This window comes from Emys orbicularis, chromosome 6 (assembly GCF_028017835.1).
Source record: "Emys orbicularis isolate rEmyOrb1 chromosome 6, rEmyOrb1.hap1, whole genome shotgun sequence".
Classification (NCBI taxonomy): domain Eukaryota; kingdom Metazoa; phylum Chordata; order Testudines; family Emydidae; genus Emys; species Emys orbicularis.
Genome location: NC_088688.1, coordinates 27,731,009 through 27,749,615, shown reverse-complemented (window position 1 = coordinate 27,749,615; position 18,607 = coordinate 27,731,009). Strand labels below are relative to the sequence as shown.

The 18,607-nt window shown below is 41.8% G+C and overlaps 1 protein-coding gene across 1 annotated transcript; it reads left to right on the top strand.

Moving 5' to 3' along the window:
• The first annotated feature begins 315 nt into the window (after positions 1-315).
• DAB2 (DAB adaptor protein 2) lies at positions 316-18,487 on the top strand. The gene is made up of 13 exons (XM_065406790.1): positions 316-409; positions 3,751-3,890; positions 4,958-5,056; positions 5,576-5,707; positions 8,524-8,607; positions 9,156-9,182; positions 9,489-9,533; positions 9,793-9,855; positions 11,227-11,862; positions 13,097-13,253; positions 16,307-16,936; positions 17,469-17,578; positions 18,422-18,487. The coding sequence occupies exons 1-13, from the start codon at positions 316-318 to the stop codon at positions 18,485-18,487; spliced, it is 2,283 nt and encodes a 760-aa protein (XP_065262862.1).
• Positions 18,488-18,607: the final 120 nt, after the last annotated feature.

The window sequence follows — 18,607 nt, the reverse complement described above, 5'->3', positions numbered from 1 at the left end:
AATGTGTCCCTTGATGGGATGCCTTAAAATGTCTTTCATGAAAGGTCTACAGCTGTAACTACAACTCATGTGAAAACTAACTTCTTCACTGGTCTGTATCTAGTGGGCCTATGGCATGTACTTTTTTAATAGTCTTAATATGGTGACATTTTTAAATAGCCAAATAGAATATTGGCAGTTTAACTAAAGTACTTACTTCACCTTCAGGAAGGAGATTATTATGCCTGCCTGTTGATCACTGTTTGGACATCCAACAACACAGCGAGTATCGCATTCTTTAATGCTTCTGCAGTTGAGGCTGGCCTCCATCTCAAAATGTCTAATGAAGTAGAAACGACTAATATCAACAACCAGCCTGAGCAGCAGGCAGTACCAAAAGCACCTGCCTCAAAGAAGGAAAAAAAGAAGGGTAAGCAATTCATCGCTCTTCAATACGAAGTTACCTCATATGCAGGCTGTGACTTTCTTATCCCTCTAATATTTCTTCAAAATATCACTTGAGGGCACTCTTTAAAATAGCAACTGCTCTGAATGCATGTCCAGAACTTTAGCATAACCCCTCAAGGGACTGGCTTAGACTGGAGGCAAGGAGTAGGTAATGAATACTAGCCAAGATGTTCAAAAAGATGTCTGAATCCTTAATGCTGTTACATGGTTCACTTCCATAGTGCTGAGCATCTAACAGTTGCCACTGATAGCTTTAATCTCCAGGAAGCTATTGACACTTGCCCATGAACCTTTCCTTCTGAAAAGACTACTGCATTTAATACCAGACTTAAAACCCATTGCCTAAAAAACTTCTGCCAAATCCCAGAAGCTTAAGTCATCAACTAGATGGCCTCAGGTCTAGGAAGCAAGGACTCCAGCAACAGATTTAAATCCTCTGCACTTTCACCTGTAAGGTTTTAAAATAGTGTGCTCCCAACTACAAGAACTCTGAATGACCAAAGTGGTATTCTTTTTTGATAGGAGTTGCAAGACTAACATATCTGAAAACTGATCCCTAGAATTGACTGGCTCAGAAATTTATTACTAACTCTTGCTAGTTCTGAATAGAATCACTGGTCATGTGCATCACCTCCTCTGGGTAACAGTGGAGAGCATCTGTATTATGGGGACAGGGAAAGGTCTTGCATTAAACAAGAGTACACCCAAGCCACAGGACCAATTTTGCCTTAAGTCCACTGGCAGTTACTTTAGGGGTCTGTCAGTAATTTGGTCTACAGCACTGACTCAATCTGCATGAGAGTCCATGGTCTGGGGCCCTGTAGATGGATGCTTACGCTTCCTCAAATTATGACATGGTAATAAGCCAATGCTCTAACCACTCCCTTATATTAGCCTAGCCTAGATCTAAGGCCCTCCTTCACTATTCTGTCACACCCAGGTGCTAGTGAACCTCTTGACTGCTCATACCACTTGTTCCTCCAAAATATTGGCTTAAACAGCTTCCACTTTCTCATGGGTAACTATCTTAATCAGGTAAGTATGGAAGCTAGAAAACTGAAAGCTGTTTGGTCTTGTCCCTTATCTAACCAACTACCTGTATGAGTCATGTGATCTTTCCCTAGGTGAAGGAGTAAACACAAGGTAGCACAATGGAATAAAACAGCATTTCTGGAGATGGCTAACTTGCAGAAGTAACTTCAAGTCCAGAATATAGCTGCAGATATGACTCAAGCATCAAATGCTGCTGATAGAGCAGTATAGTTTCATTATGCTTGACAAATGCCAAATCTATATTCTAGCATGCATGGGTAGGGTAGACTAGGAGATTGGTCAAGCTATTGCTATGTGTATATAACCCAAATGATCTCTACTGGAGCCTATAAAAGGACCCATCAGAGTTGAACTTGAGTAGAGTATGAACAACTTTCATGGCAGTGCAAGAGATTCTAGCAAACCTTCAATACTGAACTGACACTCTCTCCCCTAACTTTCTAGAGTCCATAAAACCTAAAATAATTCTAAGATGGTAGGGAGGAAGCAACTGGACCAACTGCAAGATCTTAGATGTGTATCAGTTACTCTCATAAACCTGCAGCTATTTTCAAAGGAATAGCTCACTATTCTGGAACAGTGTTTAAAAATCAAAGTACTAACTTAGAACTGGAAACCTCCTCTAGTTCAGATTCTGGTAATCTGGATGGTGGAATCAAATGCATGTTGTCTGCACATTATTCTACAGACACCATTCCACATAGAGTGGTCAAACCTGTTTTGGGTTTTTTTTGTGCATAACTCACCTCTGAATTTCAGAGGTTCTAATACCTGCTGGTAGATTACCTTTAAGCAGCCAGAATCAAACATTAGCCTTGGTTTGTAGTAGTGTCCAAATACTTAACTTTCATAGTCTGTAGCACAACAAAGTTGTGGTGTATGAACTCTAACAGGACTGAAGTCTGCTTCTGTAGACCTTATTAATCACTTGACGTATGACCCATAAACCTTGTAGACAAAATTTCTTGTCACCAAAAGTTAATGTATGAACATGCTCACTGCAGAATGGAAGAGTAATCTAATTGGTTATAGACCAAGAGATTTTTATGCAGTGTCAGAGCTTGGTATCAAACAGGTTACAATATCATCACAAACTATCTTTTGTTTGTCACTTTGCCAAGACCTAAGGCAGGGGTGAAAGTAATGAATTCTTACCAGTACAGGGGCCAGGCCTCAGGGCAGAAGGGGCAGGGCTGGAGGTCAGCCTCCCCAGCCAGCCCATCCACGCTACTTGGCCCTTGCCACCCAGGGCTCCGTCAGTGATTTAAAAGGGCCTGGGGCTCCCAGCCTCTGCCACAGTAGCAGCAGCTGGGAGCCCTGGGCCCTTTTAAACTGCAAGCACCAGGGCAGCTGCCCTTTTGCCCCCACCCTCCCTGTCAGCAGCCCAGGGGGGGCAAAAAGGGGCAACTATGTTAAAGCGCTGCGGCAGCACCTTGACATCATTGCCCTGTTTGCCTCCCCCATAGGCAGCCCTGCCAGTAGGAGCTGTACCAGCAGGGCCACTGACATTAAAGTGCTGCTGTGGCAGCACTTTAAGGAGGGTCCTTTGCCACAACAGCACTCTAACATTGCTGCCCTCCTTCCCCACCCCCATCAGTGGCCCTGCTGGTAGGGTCTGTAGCTGTTTGTGTTTAGACAGTTAGCAACCCTAGATTAGGGGCTTTTTGAATAAACAACCTGATTTTTAAACTGCCTCAGGGCCTTCTTCCTGTCCCAGCAAACAGACCAGTCCCCTGCTCCATCGAGGGCCCCAATCCTTCGCATAGGGCTGGAAGGACTGATAGGGTCTGTACCAGCAGGGCCACCGCCAGGGGAGGCAAAAGGGGCAGGGATGTTAAAGTATGGGCTCATACAGCTCACTTTCACCCCTGACCTAAGGTAATATGCCTATTTCAAGATCTAGAAAGCCTGTAGTATAACCTTGTTAACCTTCAAAAGACTAAAACCCCAATTGATGGGAAGAAGCAACTTGTTATATTGATTCTCTAAACTAAGCTTTAAACTGATGCCTCGTATTGCTTCCCCACAATTCTAAATCCCCATCTAATAAACAATGGGGATCCAATGGTACAAGAGTACTGGATACTCCCATTTAGCTGATACCCTAAAAGCAATACGAAAACACATGGCTCATGTAACTTTGTTAGCAGCAGACTAGAATGGATTGCAAAATGAATGACAAAGCACTCTCTTCAGAGAGACGAGACACTTAAGCTCCGAACACCATTTAAAAGCTTATCTATCTTTCAGGTTCAGAAAAAACAGATGAATTTCTTTTGGCCAGATTCAAAGGGGATGGTGTAAGATACAAAGCCAAGCTGATTGGCATTGATGATGTTCCAGAAGCAAGAGGAGACCAAATGAGCCAAGATTCAATGATGAAGCTGAAGGTAAAGGTCTGAACTTGGCCTTTTAACCAGACATGCATACTATTCAGTAGGCAAACCATGCCACAACTCCCACTGTGTACCAAAGTAATATCAAGCAATTACCACACTTCAGTGTGATACAGGTGCACAGATCCTAACTGGAGGAAAGGTGCCACTCCAATCAAACAATTAGCAGAACTAATGAAGGGAAGGAAGCAGCCCAAAACTACAATGAGCAACTGTTTAATCTGAAAATTGCTCTGCAAATGTTTCATAATCCATATAGTTCTTAGCATCTGAACTGGAAGATGCAGGTTGAGCCAAAATCAAATCCCAAACTTGGGGAATTTAAACTCCCTGGAAGGGAGTGAAGGTGGCAGGGAGAATTTCCATAGCAGTTGTGAAGACTCCAAATTGGATTAGTCAAAGAACATGCATCCACTACTACTGTAACTAAAATAAATGCATGCTCTTCTAGCAATTCAAGAATGCTCAATAAAACCTTAAGTCTTCTTCTCTAGACTGCTTTGCTATAGGTCATAATGCAGGCAAAGCAGAGTGAACTACAAAGCTACAGTCAGCAACATTAAGCATGTTCAGAATTACATGCCTCAGTGGTCATATCAGCCTCTTCAGTACTAATAACTTAATCATTTTTGTTGGGCAGTATGGATAGGTAACTGATCTCCGTCATCTGTTTGGTTTAAACCAGGACCGAGACTTGACCTAGTAAAGATATTGCCCCATAGCTCCTTTTGACAGAGGTGCTTATGAAAATGAGGTCTGCTTTAAAGCTCTTACAAGCTTAAACTAGTGCAGGTGGGGGAACATCTTGAGAACCTAAAACTCCAGTGTTGTCTATACTAACATGGGTGCATAATAAAACTTCATCTCTGATGTAGACAGATGGTCAAATTCTGCTGACTTGCAGCTTCATTGAGGTCTATGGGTTGCACAGATCTAACCTGAGGCACAACTTACTCAAAGCATAAGTATCTAGGCACAAACAAATTTGACTCCAGCTGAACACATTGGTACTCAGCAAGTTTGAATTGCATAAATCTTACTAATAACACCTGTTCATTTAGGGAATGGCAGTAGCTGCCCGCTCCCAGGGACAGCACAAACAGAAGATCTGGGTGAACATCTCCCTTTCCGGTATCAAGATAATTGATGAGAAAACTGGGGTAAGAATTCAGAACTGGCTATGTGCATGACCATTAAGACAGTGCAGCTGTGGTCACTGGAGAAGAAACTAACTTAGCAGCCTCTTCACCTAAAATTTAAAGACCTAGGAAAGCTTTCTAGCATGTACAACACCTCTAAGGACTCTCCTCTGTGGGGAGTCAGGGGGGAGAGTAGGAGCTAATCTGTATCTACTCAGACTTTTTTGGTACTTTGGAGGGAAGGGGAGGGAGTTAGATCCTACCTGACCTCTGTAGGCACTAATAGCCTGGCACTATTCTGTCATGTTTCTAGGATACAGAGCATGTCAAACCTTAATGCTGACTGGCAAACCACTTGGATATTGCCCTGTCCATTTTTACAGATTTGATAAGCTGAGCTCACTTAAGTTTTTATTGTACATAGGCACTCAAAGAAGGCCACTGCCATCCCATAGTTTTCTGTGTACTCATGTTTGGTGCAGCAGAACAGAACTAACTTTAGTAACTTTCAAAAGACTGACTAATTGCTTTCAATTCTAGGTCATAGAACATGAGCATCCAGTAAACAAAATCTCCTTTATTGCTCGGGATGTGACTGACAACCGTGCATTTGGATATGTTTGCGGAGGAGAAGGACAACATCAGTTTTTTGCCATAAAAACAGCACAACAGGTATGAATTAAAGGATCTGTTGGGCATTAAGGTCATCCCGTGGGACTTGCAGGACAACTTTTGGGCATATTGTTTATGCTTTTCTACCTCTCTCAATAAATCAATCCTAGCCAAAATGGACTCTTATGGAGCCCATAGACAACTCAGAGCTGAGTCAGCTTTTGAAGACCAACTTGAAGAAATACAAGAAGCCTATTCAGCAGGCTGTCTTCCAAAATAGAAATTGAGTAACTCTCCATTGCAAGGAGCATCAGTTGAGGAATAACCTATACGGTATATCTTGCTGATTAAGAATTTCTTACTGCAGCATGACCTGGTGTTCAACCCAGCACTGAGATGCAAGTTACTGAAGTGGCCTGAGCTTGCTTTAGGCACTAGGAAGATTGGGTGGTTTCTTGCATTTTAGCATGCAGAGTTCTACTGCTGGCCAAAGGAGCCCTTCTCTTAATGGAGAGCAACTTAATAAACATGTGCACACCAATAAATTTTGTACTCATGGCCAGGAGCTCTAGTCTGCACTCTTAAAAGTGGGAATAAAAAATTGTTAAAAGGCCAGCACAAATGGCAGTGTCTGAGTTCAAGTGCTGACTTGTGGATGTGTTAATCCTGCAAGTTTGACTAGTTCTGACTTTGCTGTTCCTGTCTAACACATCTGCTACTAATGACAAGCCACATCTCTAGCTTCTCAAAGTTTCATGTCTGGTTCATGGGGGCACTGATTAGAACTGTGCTCCTCCCCTTCCCCCCCCCCCCCCCCCAAAAGCTGGAACAAACAGGTGATAGGACCTGGTGTGACCTTTCCCAGAAACAGATTTCCTCTTGGAAGGATTATGCAATCGTCAAGAATGATGGCTTGTCTGGGCTCTCCACCTACTGTCTTGGGGCAAGCTGGTTTGCTAATGCCTGCTTTAAATGTTGGCTTAATCACTGTTCTATAGGTGCAGCTGGTAACACTGTCTGTTTCCTAGCACTACCCATTATCAGGAACTGAAAATGGCCTTATAACTTTGCAAATTTAACCACTTGAACTGAAATTGTACATACTGGGTGTCTAAGGTTGAGTTTTAGAAAACAGCAGCCCATGCTGTTCCTCAGTTGCCAAGAACAGGGCAGGGGAGGAGAGGAATGAATGGGAAGAAATATATTTTGTCCTTGTTAAATGCTGGTGACCTTTAGAGCAAGGACTTGAAATTTTGGCAGGGAGTAGCCTTTTGCTGTCTCTGAAAATCTGAACAAAATTGGCCACATTGAACTCTGATAAGCTCTTCAAAAATCAGCATGTGCAAGTATTCATCAAAGATTCTGTGCACACTGGCCATTCTCTAGGACTTTTCTGCAACTGTAGTTCTGGGCTACTATAAGCTGAGTCCAGGCTCCCTGATCTCAGTTCAGATGCCTGTATCTCTGTGCTCTTCATCCCCTACCCACCCTTATACCCCAGGCAATGTGCAGAAAGCTTCCTAACCTACATGTAGAAGGAACAAGAGCCAGACCTTCCCAGGGTCAGGTGTGGCATTTCCTAACTTTGAGGGTTTGACTTGGTACCTGAAGCTATGTCCACACTATAGTGGCACAACTATGGTTCTGCAGCTGTGCTGGTATAGCACAGACATGTCCTAAACCAATGGAAAAACCCCTTTCAGAGGTAGATTATCTATGTGGGAGGCAGTACATTGGCTTACTGAAGAACTTGCTTCCATCTAGCTGCATCTGCAGTGGGGGTTAGGCTGACCAAACTACATGTTTATAGCACAAATTCACAACTGAGATTTAGCTAGGTCAATTTAACTTATAGGTGGAGATTGGGCCTTAAAGGGCTTTCTACAGGGTTTTTGATAATTATCTGAACAATGTAGTTTAGCTTTAAATGCAACACTTCATCTCCTGAACACTATCTGAAGTCTTGATTTTAGTGGGGGAGGGGGGAGTTGGGGATGGGGAACAAATAACTTTAGAATAGCCTTTCCTGCAGCACCTTTAAGAGGAGGTTGTATATATTTTTTTCATTTTTGCTAAAATGAACAAAGCAAAACATAGCAGCCTGCTCCTTTAGTCTTGCCCATTTGCCCTCAATTCATGGGTATCATCTGTTCAAGATAGACTTATGCAGCCAGCAAATAAAATTGGAAAGTCCTCCAGAAGGGAGGAGGATGTAGAGGGGAAAACCACTCAAATCCTAAAACTGAGCATGGACCAGCCAGCTGTAATTTAGCCTCTGGTAGAAAATGGACCACAAAATGGATCAGCTGGCACTGCTCCACCCAGCTTTTAAGTGTCTGAGAATGGGGTACCTTTTCCCACCTGCAGGCTTCACCCATGATTATCAGCAGCTTAAAAAAAAAAAAGCCTACATTATCCTTTTGCTGAAAATAAGGTGTACCTATTCCCAGAACATGTCTAGCAATGTACCAAGGAAGGCACAGTTCTTACCCTGGACTGTTTGCAAGGGATACAGGTCATGCACCATTGCCTTTGGACTATGCACAGAAATGCTGCTTCCTGCTCTACACTAAGGGTAAAGTCCTCTTCAGTACATAGTTTCTTACTGTTCTCCATCTCTTGGCTTCCCTTACTATTAAAGTAATTGCATTTAATAAAAGGGTTTGACCAAAGGGGAGGTGACAGCAAGTGGGACTTGGTTTCATTGTATTCAAACACCTTTCAGTACTGCTTCATGATAAAGCAGTTAGCCTGGAAATTGATACCATTCCTATAGCAGAATACTAACTCAGCAAGTACAGTTCATATTTAACAGCAAGCCACCAATTAGAAAACCTTCTCTGCAGAAACCTAAAGTATAAAACTTTCCCTTTCAGGCTGAACCTCTAGTAGTTGATCTCAAGGACCTCTTCCAAGTAATTTATAACATCAAGAAAAAGGAGGAAGAGGATAAGAAAAAGGCAAGTAACTTTTTTTTGTTAGTAGGAGATCCTTTGGGTAGGAGGACTCTGTTGGTGACTAGCTGCTTATCAAAATAACTACCTTTGTGTTCAGCATACCATATTTCAACTCTATATTGCCCAGTAGCTAAACTGACTGCTATACTACTTGTAGTAGGACTGAATCTTTGCTCTACCAGCTTTGTGCATATGACTATTGCATACATGGAAAAAGATTAAATGTAAATAAACCTACAAGTAGTTAGGATGCATAGTGATCTAAGATTCTCTTCTATTTGACTAGATCAGTAAGTGTCCAAACTAGGTTGGAGAGAGAGGCTAGCGCTTCAGTGTTATCTGAAATAAAAGCTGGTTCGTATCAACATTTATAATTGTCCTTGGCTTTTGGCAACATTTGCTTTACTACCAGAGCAGTCTAGCTGAGAATGTTCAAATTCCTCCTCTAACAGTTTCAAAAGCTGTAGAGTTCTTTACAGGAAGGAATCTGATCTTCTGCCAATCAAGTAATGGCCAGATGCTAATGTATACTATCTATTTTTCCATCTTAGAATGAAGAAGCCAATAAGACAGTTGAGGTAAAACTTTACTCTTTCAATCTGAGTAATACATGCACTCCTAACAAGTGAGATTCTAACTCTTACATTCCCCTTCATATACTTTCTACCTAGCAAGTAAAGTTGGAAGCAACAACCTCAGAACATGCAACTAGTACTATAGAGCAATACAAAGGGTCTTACTGCTTCACAGCACTAACCGCCTAGACATAGTCCTCATCTCCCTCTGTGGCAATTCATAAATCAGTCAACCTGAATGATCACTGGAATAAGCTGCTTGTTTCAGACTTGTCTTAGCACTAACATTGCTTTTATTTTCACTTCCAGAATGGTAGCGATGCATTGACTGATCAAGTTGACAAAATAAAACTGGTATGTTGACATAATGCTTGAGTACTGATTGTAGCGTCCTTAAACTACATAGCAGATCTCTTAGCAGTTTCTAAAGGTGCACATGTATGAAACAAGTTGTCTTACTATAGTAAACTACTTCCTTGGTTAAAAGTGGAATATCTTAGACTTTGACTGAATATGTTTGTACTCTGCTGGTCTTAAACACTTACATCAGTGTGGTGAAATCATTGCCTTACACAGAATCTGAACCTCTTCCAAATATGTAACTTTTTTTAAGGGTGTTGACCAGATGGATTTGTTTGGCGATATGTCCACGCCGCCTGACCTGAACAGTCCTACAGTAAGTAAAGACCTCTCTTGCGGTATAATAACTTGCTATTCCGTTTTGTCACACAAATTACTCAAGCAAGGTGAGACTTCAGCTTGACCTGATGTTGCAGTTAACCTAACCACTAGAAATAAAGACAACTGGTGCAAAAGCAGCTTTGCCACTAACAGGAAGGAGTAAAAAGTCAAAATTCATCCTCTTATGCTAGATCTCTCATAGGAAGCTTGTTCCTATTATAAAATCTCCATAGTGGCTCAAGTTTGTTCCCATATCACTGCATAACCATCTTCATCCATGTCTGTTTGCCTCTAGTGCTATCAAATACTTAAGTTCAGTAGCTAGAAGTGGCAGGCAGACTTGCAGTACCACACAATTTTCAACACTTTTGTTATGGTATTCACACTAAACTTGGCATTTTATAACTTTTTATCCATGCAATGACTTTAAAGTGCTACACTTAAGATGCTGGCAAAAGAGTTGAACCAATCTCAGGTCCCTTGCCCAGAATAGGCTGGCTGTGGCCTCTTGACTGTCAGATGCAGCTCCTCTACAGGAGAGACGAGGCTCTTCAAAGTTGCTGTACTGCCCCCCTCGCCCACAATGACTTCATAATCCACAGGCCTCACTTATTACTGACGTGAGACTAAAGAACGCTGTGCCAAAATAAACTCTGCTAAGCTTACTCAAGCACCACCTACAGTGTTAATGGCATATTGCAGCAATAATACTGCAATGTAACTTACATTGATAGTATCCTATTCATTCAGAGTGGCTGGTGCTTCCCTTAAGGTGCCCTCCTACATCACTCATGCAAGCATAGTCTGTAACAGAAAAATGGCACTGTGTAAGCAGACTGCTACAGAGCTGCATACATATGACACTTGAGTGTCATGATCTTCCAGAGGCAATACACTGCCTTAACATAAACTTAAAATATTAAGTCACTGCTATGAGTCACAATATAGAGTAAACTGTAAATGGCTATAACTTACTGACCTGTGGAGAGGACTTTTTTCAGGGTTTGAACTTGGTTATTAAGTGTTTGAGCCAAGCCTAGCTTATGTCTTCATGACAGACTAGGCACTGCCCTGTAGGTGCTATGAAAGCAGCTATCCGGATGGGAGCCCTCTTATTCTAATAGCATCCGAGTGCTATTGTAATGAAGCTGTAGTGAAAGTGTGAAGTCAGGTGTATATGCCTTGCTCCTAACCCTGTCAAGCTTTTTGCTAATTGTAAAACTAAGTTGAGATTGCCAGACTTCCTGGTAATGAACATGAAGTGTTAGATGCTGGTTGTTTTCTGCACAGTAAAGATTGAACACATTACATGGCTTGCATCTTTCAGTCTTCAACTAACTTTACTTTTTTCTTTCCAAACTAATAGGAGAGTAAAGATATCCTGTTAGTGGATCTAAACTCTGAAATCAAGAACAATCAGACTTGTGTAAAAGAGAGTCCCTTCTTGAATGGCATCACTTCCTCTCTTCCACGACCAAAGTCACAGACACCTTTCTTGCCTGAAAGTTCTCTCACTACCAATCTCAGCTTCTTTCCCATTCCCAATCCAGATCCTTTCAGTGATGATCCTTTCACACAACCAGACCAATCTGCACAACCTTCATTTGATTCTTTAAAATCTCCACTTCAGAAGAAGGAAAGCCTGAGCTTCTTGGGTAATGGTGCTGTAAATGGTGATATTGACTACTTTGGTAAAGCATTTGACCAGATTTCTAATAGAACTGGCAAACAGGAAATACAGACAAGCCAGTGGCCTCTTGAGAGTAAGCCAATGCAGCTAGCAGCAAGGACCCAAAATGGGGTACCAGAAAGAGAACAGAATGGTTTTCTGACCAAATCCTCATCAAACCTATTTGCGGAAAGCCCTTCCAAAGGATTATCTCTGCAAAATGGAGTAAAGCTGGACTCTGAAAGCAATGTCCAGCTCATGTCACATGACTCCATAACAATTAGCCCACCTCCACAAAGTACCAAGCCAGGAAGAGGAAGGAGGACTGTTCAGGTGAACCATCTTCAAATATTTAATGGTGACATGCATGCTCTGTTAGATGGGCTGGGTGAAGGAAGCTTTCCTTTTTCTTACCAAAATATGGTGATACTGGCTAAACTATTCCTGCTACTCTACAACAACTTTTTTTTCAATTCTGTTCCACCCACCATGTTCCCTCTGCAGTCCATGTTTTCTGATTTCATGTGTACATTCATAATGGTTATCACTAAATATACACTTTTTCTTTTCAATGCTGCCATACTTCACTAACTCCGGTAAGTATTTTGATCTGAAATGTATGTAGTACTTATAAATGTATTTATGAGTTAAATAAAGCAACTGGCATAAAGGTGCCTGTTAGATTAAAATGCTAATGTAGAATTCTGAAACTCAGCAGTAAATAGCTCACCCTCCAGCAGACAGTCAAAAGAATGTCTTTTTAAGTTGCTCATGAAAACTTCAGTAATTCTTAAGTCCATACAGTACATATTTATTCTAGCAGACTTCAGGAAAGACTGCACTCTGTAGCAAGCTCAAAGCAATCTTTCCTAGTGCCTTCTGACTGGGCTATATAAGAAGCTCTCCCTCTATTTGTAGAGGACTAAAACTGCCATAAGGTTACTTCAGTTGTGAAGTCATTTCACGTAACTCTTGGCTATATGATGTGAAAGCCTTTAGAACCCTGAAATCTCAAATACTGCAATATTTGAAGTAGTTAAATTGTAGCTTAGATACAACACACACCCTTAATTCTGTTGCAGCATATTTGACCAATGGAGTTAAATTAAGTGATACTGGACTTAGTCCATCTTGCCAGTGCTTAGCTTCAAGAAAAATGTACCTGAAGCGCACAACCAATGGACAATGTTAAATAGTGTTAAAGCCAGGATACTCTTATATTCTTAACCTAAGTAAATGACTAACTTCATTATATGCATACCCATTTAAATACCTCCACAGCTGGCTTTAGACTAGATGCTGCCTCTAAGATTAGGCTGCAAAATTTGAGTTCTAACAGTTTTTAGTGTAAAACCTGGATCCCATGTCTCCTGGTTCCAGAACCAAAATAGTTTTTATCTGAGAGCTCAATCTTGCTTAGTAGCAAATACAGGACTCTGCCTGTCTTGGTAGTATCAGAACTTTCCTGAAAACAAGGCCCAGAAACTGGAATTGGTGTCATTCTGTTACTGTATCCCAGTAAAGCTGTCTTCTCTTCTTTCCCCACCCACTCCCCCCTTGTTTGCAGACTGCAGCAAACGATTTGTTTGGCTCAGACCTTTTTGCATCTACTGCTACGGAGGCCCCAGGCCTGACTTCTCCTGCAGCACAACCTGCACTGGTGCAAACCAGCCCGCTGGACCTCTTCCGAACCAGTCCTACCATAGCACCCATGGCTGGTCTAGGTTAGTTCATTACTTTAAGGTGACAGAATCAACCTTATTGGCCACTTCAACTGATGGTTTTTTATTTTTAATAAGTCAGACTTTGATTTAAATGTCCTCTTAGCAAGTATGTGCTGGAGTTCACCTTTTCCTTCTGTCCTCTCTTCCTCAATCTGACAGCATCTCATTAGAACACATTTCACTGACACTTTCATAGACTCCATCCTCTGGGAGACTTAACTGAGTGCTTGCTCTTTAAGCTTGCAGTGTGAACCGACTATTGCATGATAGGCAACCAGATTTTGTTTTTTACTAAATAGACTCTTCACATATACCACAAGATACCAAATGTTAAAATAGTACAGGAAGAGAAGTCTGGAGATTCAGTGTCAGTCTCCAGTCCAGAGTATTGGCAAAAGTTGCTTTTCTGATCACAGCTAGAGAAATTACCACTGACCAATCTACACAGCAGTTGGGAGCATGCCTCCATGGATTAGCTCAAGCTTATGTCTACCATCACTGGGAAGCACATTCCCACCTCTAGTGTGGACATACCCCAAAAAAATACATGTTGTTGCAATACAAATTGTAATGACCCAGCAGGGACTGGGGACTCTGTGCAAGGCATTCAAAATTAAATGCCTATGGAGAGGGTGAGCAAGGCAGAGTTGAAGTGACTTGCCCAAGGTCTCAATAGGTCATTGTCAAATCAAGGATAGACCCAGGTCTGGTGCCCTAACCAGTTGACTACACCACTTCTAAACATGGAGTGTTTCTTGTGTTAAACTGTACATATGTTGGATTGGGGAGCTAGATAAGTCAATAGTTATCTGACAGCCAAAGCACCTGCTGGCAGACTTTGTCCACAGCTGACTAACTTTATTCCACTACCAGTGCATATGTTCCTTTAGATTTCTAATACACTAACTCAGAATTGTGCTGTCAGCACTACTTTAAGTTTTTCAATAACTCTAGCAAAATCCAGAAGTGCTGAGAACTAGCCCAAATTTTCCTAGTTGTCCTTGCTGTATAGATAATTGGGACAGCTATAACTCAATACCCTAAATATAGTCAAGTAGACTGAATACAGTTGGACCCTCTGACTTTGATCATATGTCAGGTATCTTGGCTCAATGCCCTGTGACGGCCTCCATGTGAACAATTGAATACAGAATCTTCGCAGGGGGATGGCTACAAACTGAACTTTACAGTTTTGGCTTCTGTCCATGACCAGTGATGCACAATCAAACTAAGAGGCTATGGATCTGAGTTATGCACCCAGGCAAGCTATTGTCTCCTGCAGAGAGTATTTGTAGGAGTGGAAAGCCAAGTTCTTTAATTCTGAACACTGGATTCTAATCCAGATTCAGGGGAGCAAAATGTCATCCTTAATATCCTACTCGCATTGGGGAATCAAATCTAACACTGTGCATTTTCCACAGTTAGAAGTAAGTGTGTGTGGCTCCCACCTGTCCATACAAGATGGAGTTAAAGGAAGTAACAAGGCTAATATGCAACTAGCTAAATTCAGTTAGTGTCACTCTGGCACCTTAGAATCCATTGCTACTAAATCTTAGTTTGAATTACTAATACATGAATAGTCCACTTGTATTCCATCACTGACCAGCTCAGATGGATCACAAGGGATGTAAGGCTTGGGTGCAGGAGGGACCTGTTTTTTTAAAAAGACTTGCTTTTTTTTTTTTTTTTTTTTTTCAGCCTCTCATGAGACTCTCATGCCAATTTTGCCTAGCTAATATTTTCAAGCAACAGTATCACAAGGCCCTAGGACTATAATGTTGTAGCTAGCTGAACAGAGTCCATGCAGTGCCATTAACTCTTGATAATATGCAGTATCTTAAAGTATTGTATACAAAAGCAACATGTAACCTCGTTACAGCTTAGTCAGCAGAACAATGTCCTCAACTTTGAGGGCTGGTCTCCAAAATGACTTAAGGGAGGAAGACCATAAAATCCAGACTGGGTTGGGGTCAGACAACTATGGGAAACATGCAGCTTAAGGTAAGGGCAGGAGCCGAATACTCTGCATAGAGTATCTGGAAGATCCATTGGGCTTACTACCCAATAATGCTTAAACTGTCTCTCTTGGGGCAGAGGGAGCCAGGGGAGTTAAATATCATGGTGGTGAGGCAAGCTGCTTCTGTACATTAGTGGGATGCAGAGGAAGGACTGCAGTGGTCATTTTAAGAGCAAGTAGTAATGGAATGCATGGGTAAATGACACACTGCTGAGAATTTAGAGTTCTAGGCTCTTTTCCCTGCAAGAGGCAATGGCCTCAATCTTGCACTGAAATCTGCCTTCTAACAATGTGCTAGAGTAAGACATTGGGTCACTAACACAACCTGTCTCACTAAACCACTTAAGCTATCCTTAAAGCTGAGTTTAGGAATCCCACTTTTTGAAAATGGGACTAGTAGCACATTAGTCCCCTTTGGGTCTCCCTTGAGGTAGGCAAACTATTCTTATCACACTGTAGCCTAAACACTCTGCACTCAGCCAGGTTCAGGTCAGCATGACACAATCAAGGAAACTTGTTTAGTTTTTTGTCTTTTCTCTGAACTCTCTGACATTGTGCTGTATAGGCGCATAATACTGAATACATCTGTATGATAGATTCCTACTTGCTGTCAAGACTTATTCTTGGCAGCATAGACATGGAGCTAGTCAAGGTTAACAGACATCAAAGGGCATTTTTGAATTACCTTGGTTTAACATGCAGTATATCAATGGTGTCTGGAGCAGACACCCAACACTTGCTGACTGAATTAAAATCAAATATATCTAAACAAGGTTTTTAGAGTCCCATATTAAAGTGGCTTGTCTAAGTACTTTATCCACTTTAATAGGGTGAGGCAATCTCTTATTGGACCAGCTTCCAGTGGTGAAAGACCAGTTTTTGAGCTCTTGTGAGGGAAACTTACTCTTCAATGCCTGTGTAACATCTTGGTGATACTTGAGTTTTTTCACAGTACAAATCTATGCAAGGAGCACAAGTATTCATTCAGATATGCCTCACTACCATATTTACAAGTCTTGCATATAATCTTTCTTAGGTGGCTTGCCAGCAACAGCTCCAACACCATGGAGTCAACAGTCCTCAGTTTTCAATCCTGCCACATCTGTATTTCCTGGATCCATTATGGGTGCTCAACCTACAGGCTTTACTCAACCACTTGCCTTCAGTGCCCCTCAAGCAGTCTCAGGGTGGAGTCAGCCTGCATCATTTGGAGCCCCATCTCAATCTCCTGGTCTCTGGGGTCAGCCAGCACATGTCTCTCCTACTGCTTGGGCACAACCATCCACCATTGGAAATCCTTTCCAGACCAGCATGTTTCCATCTACTACACAGCCCCCTGCTATGTTGTCTTCTGTCTCCGCGACGAGCCCTCCTCAGCCACCACCCAGAACTGCACCTCAGAAGGAGCCATCTAAGAAGGAAAGCGATGCCTTCACTGCATTAGACCCACTTGGAGATAAAGAGAAAAAGGATGTAAAAGAAATGTTTAAAGACTTCCAGCTGACCAAGCCACCTGCAGTACCAGCAAGGAAGGGAGAACAGCAGCAAAGTCTGCTTGGTGCTTCTGGAGCTTTCACTAGTTACTTTAATAGCAAAGTGGGCATTCTTCAAGACAACGCTGATCATGATGACTTGGCAGCTAACCAATTGTCTACTAAAATCAGTGGTAAATTCCCTTTTTCTTAATGCTTCATCAAGCCATTGGGGAAGAATAACCCCAAGACCTTCCCTTTCAAGGAAGCTAATTTTAAATATTAAGTGGCCTTTAATGGCTAGGCTAGCACCTTCTCTTGACTAGCAACAGGAAGTCTCTCTCTACTATATTATAGTCATGAGGGTTATCCTTAGTTTATTGCTGCCCAATACTGCCCTCTAGTATTCATATACAGTCTCTAAACCACTCACTTAACTATGTCCCTAGCACTTTCAAAACTGGAAACTTAAACTGCTGAGTTGCTTTCCAGTATGAATTATTTAAGCTAATTGGCATCTTTTTAGAAATAGCTAAGGTGACTCCTCATAAGTAGAAGCTCTGAACAAAGTTTGATTTTTAGCTTCAAATCCACATTCTTGAAAATCACTCAACTAATTTTCAGGTTCTAGAGAGAAACTTACTGTGTATTCATTCAGAAATCAAGGCCTGTCTAAATCTGAGCACTTTCCACAAGAAAAGTAACTTGTTTATACTTTTTGCATAGAACCACCAAAGCCTGCTCCCAGACAAAGCACTCTGCCAGCTTCCAAGCCTGATGCCCTGTTTGAAAACCCCTTTCAAACCGATCCTTTCAGCACCTCCTCACAACCCTCTGTAAGTACTAGGAAGCTGTTTACTTACCCTGTAGTTCTCTGAAGTCTCCTGTCAATGCTGTACAAATCTGTGGGGTTTGACCACTGGTGGGGCACTTACCATTTGGTGACACAACTTCCTAGCAGGGTCAGCGAATTCCATTTGTGTTCCCATGTTTGATTTCAAACACTCACCTGCAGGGGGACTGGCAAACCTTTGTAACAGGTAAGGGGAAACTACCACTTGTGAACCTAAGCCAAACTCTGGCTAAAGTTACTAACTCCCAGGGTGAAGGTGCCTTTAGTTTTGTGGCATGAGGCAGTTGTGCTTTTGCAGCCATATTGGTCTGACAGAACAACTTTTTCCAACTATCTTAGGCCCTGTCACCTCTTTGCAGGGTATGGGGTAAGGAGCATGAAATGTGTAGCTTCTGTTTTAGCCTCCATCCTTGGTATCCTAAGTGGAAGGAAGTAGCCTAACCACATTATGCATTTGGAACATGAGACTTGAAGCCCTTTATGGAAACTCTGGAACTTCTCCAATGCTGGATTTTTTGTTTCAATTTAGTCTAAAATTAAATTTATTGGAGGAATCCCATATGAATATTAAATATACATGGGCTTCCTATAGATAAGTATGAATCAAAGTTAAGACTTTAATTCTAAACCAGCCCTAAAAATTTAAGCCTATTGTTCATTTAAACAGTTGGCTAATACTTCTATTGTAAATATCTTTCCAGAATGCCTGGAATGTGGGTTGTTTAAAACCACTTGCCCAACATCTGACTCTCTCCACCTTTCAAGGTGTGCTGAGTTTACTAGTTTAGTAGTCCATTGCTTATAACCAAACAATCTTCTGTTTTAGACTGTGTCTCAGCCATCGCCATCTTCTGACCTCTTTGGTGATCCTTTTGGAAATCCATTTGCATAACTTTGGTAAGTGGCTCTGTAATTCACGTTTCTCAGTGAGTTTATGGGGAGACCACTGAAGGATTGGAAAGCTAGTCTACTGACCACTTTTCCCCATGTGACTGGCATGGGAAGGTGATCT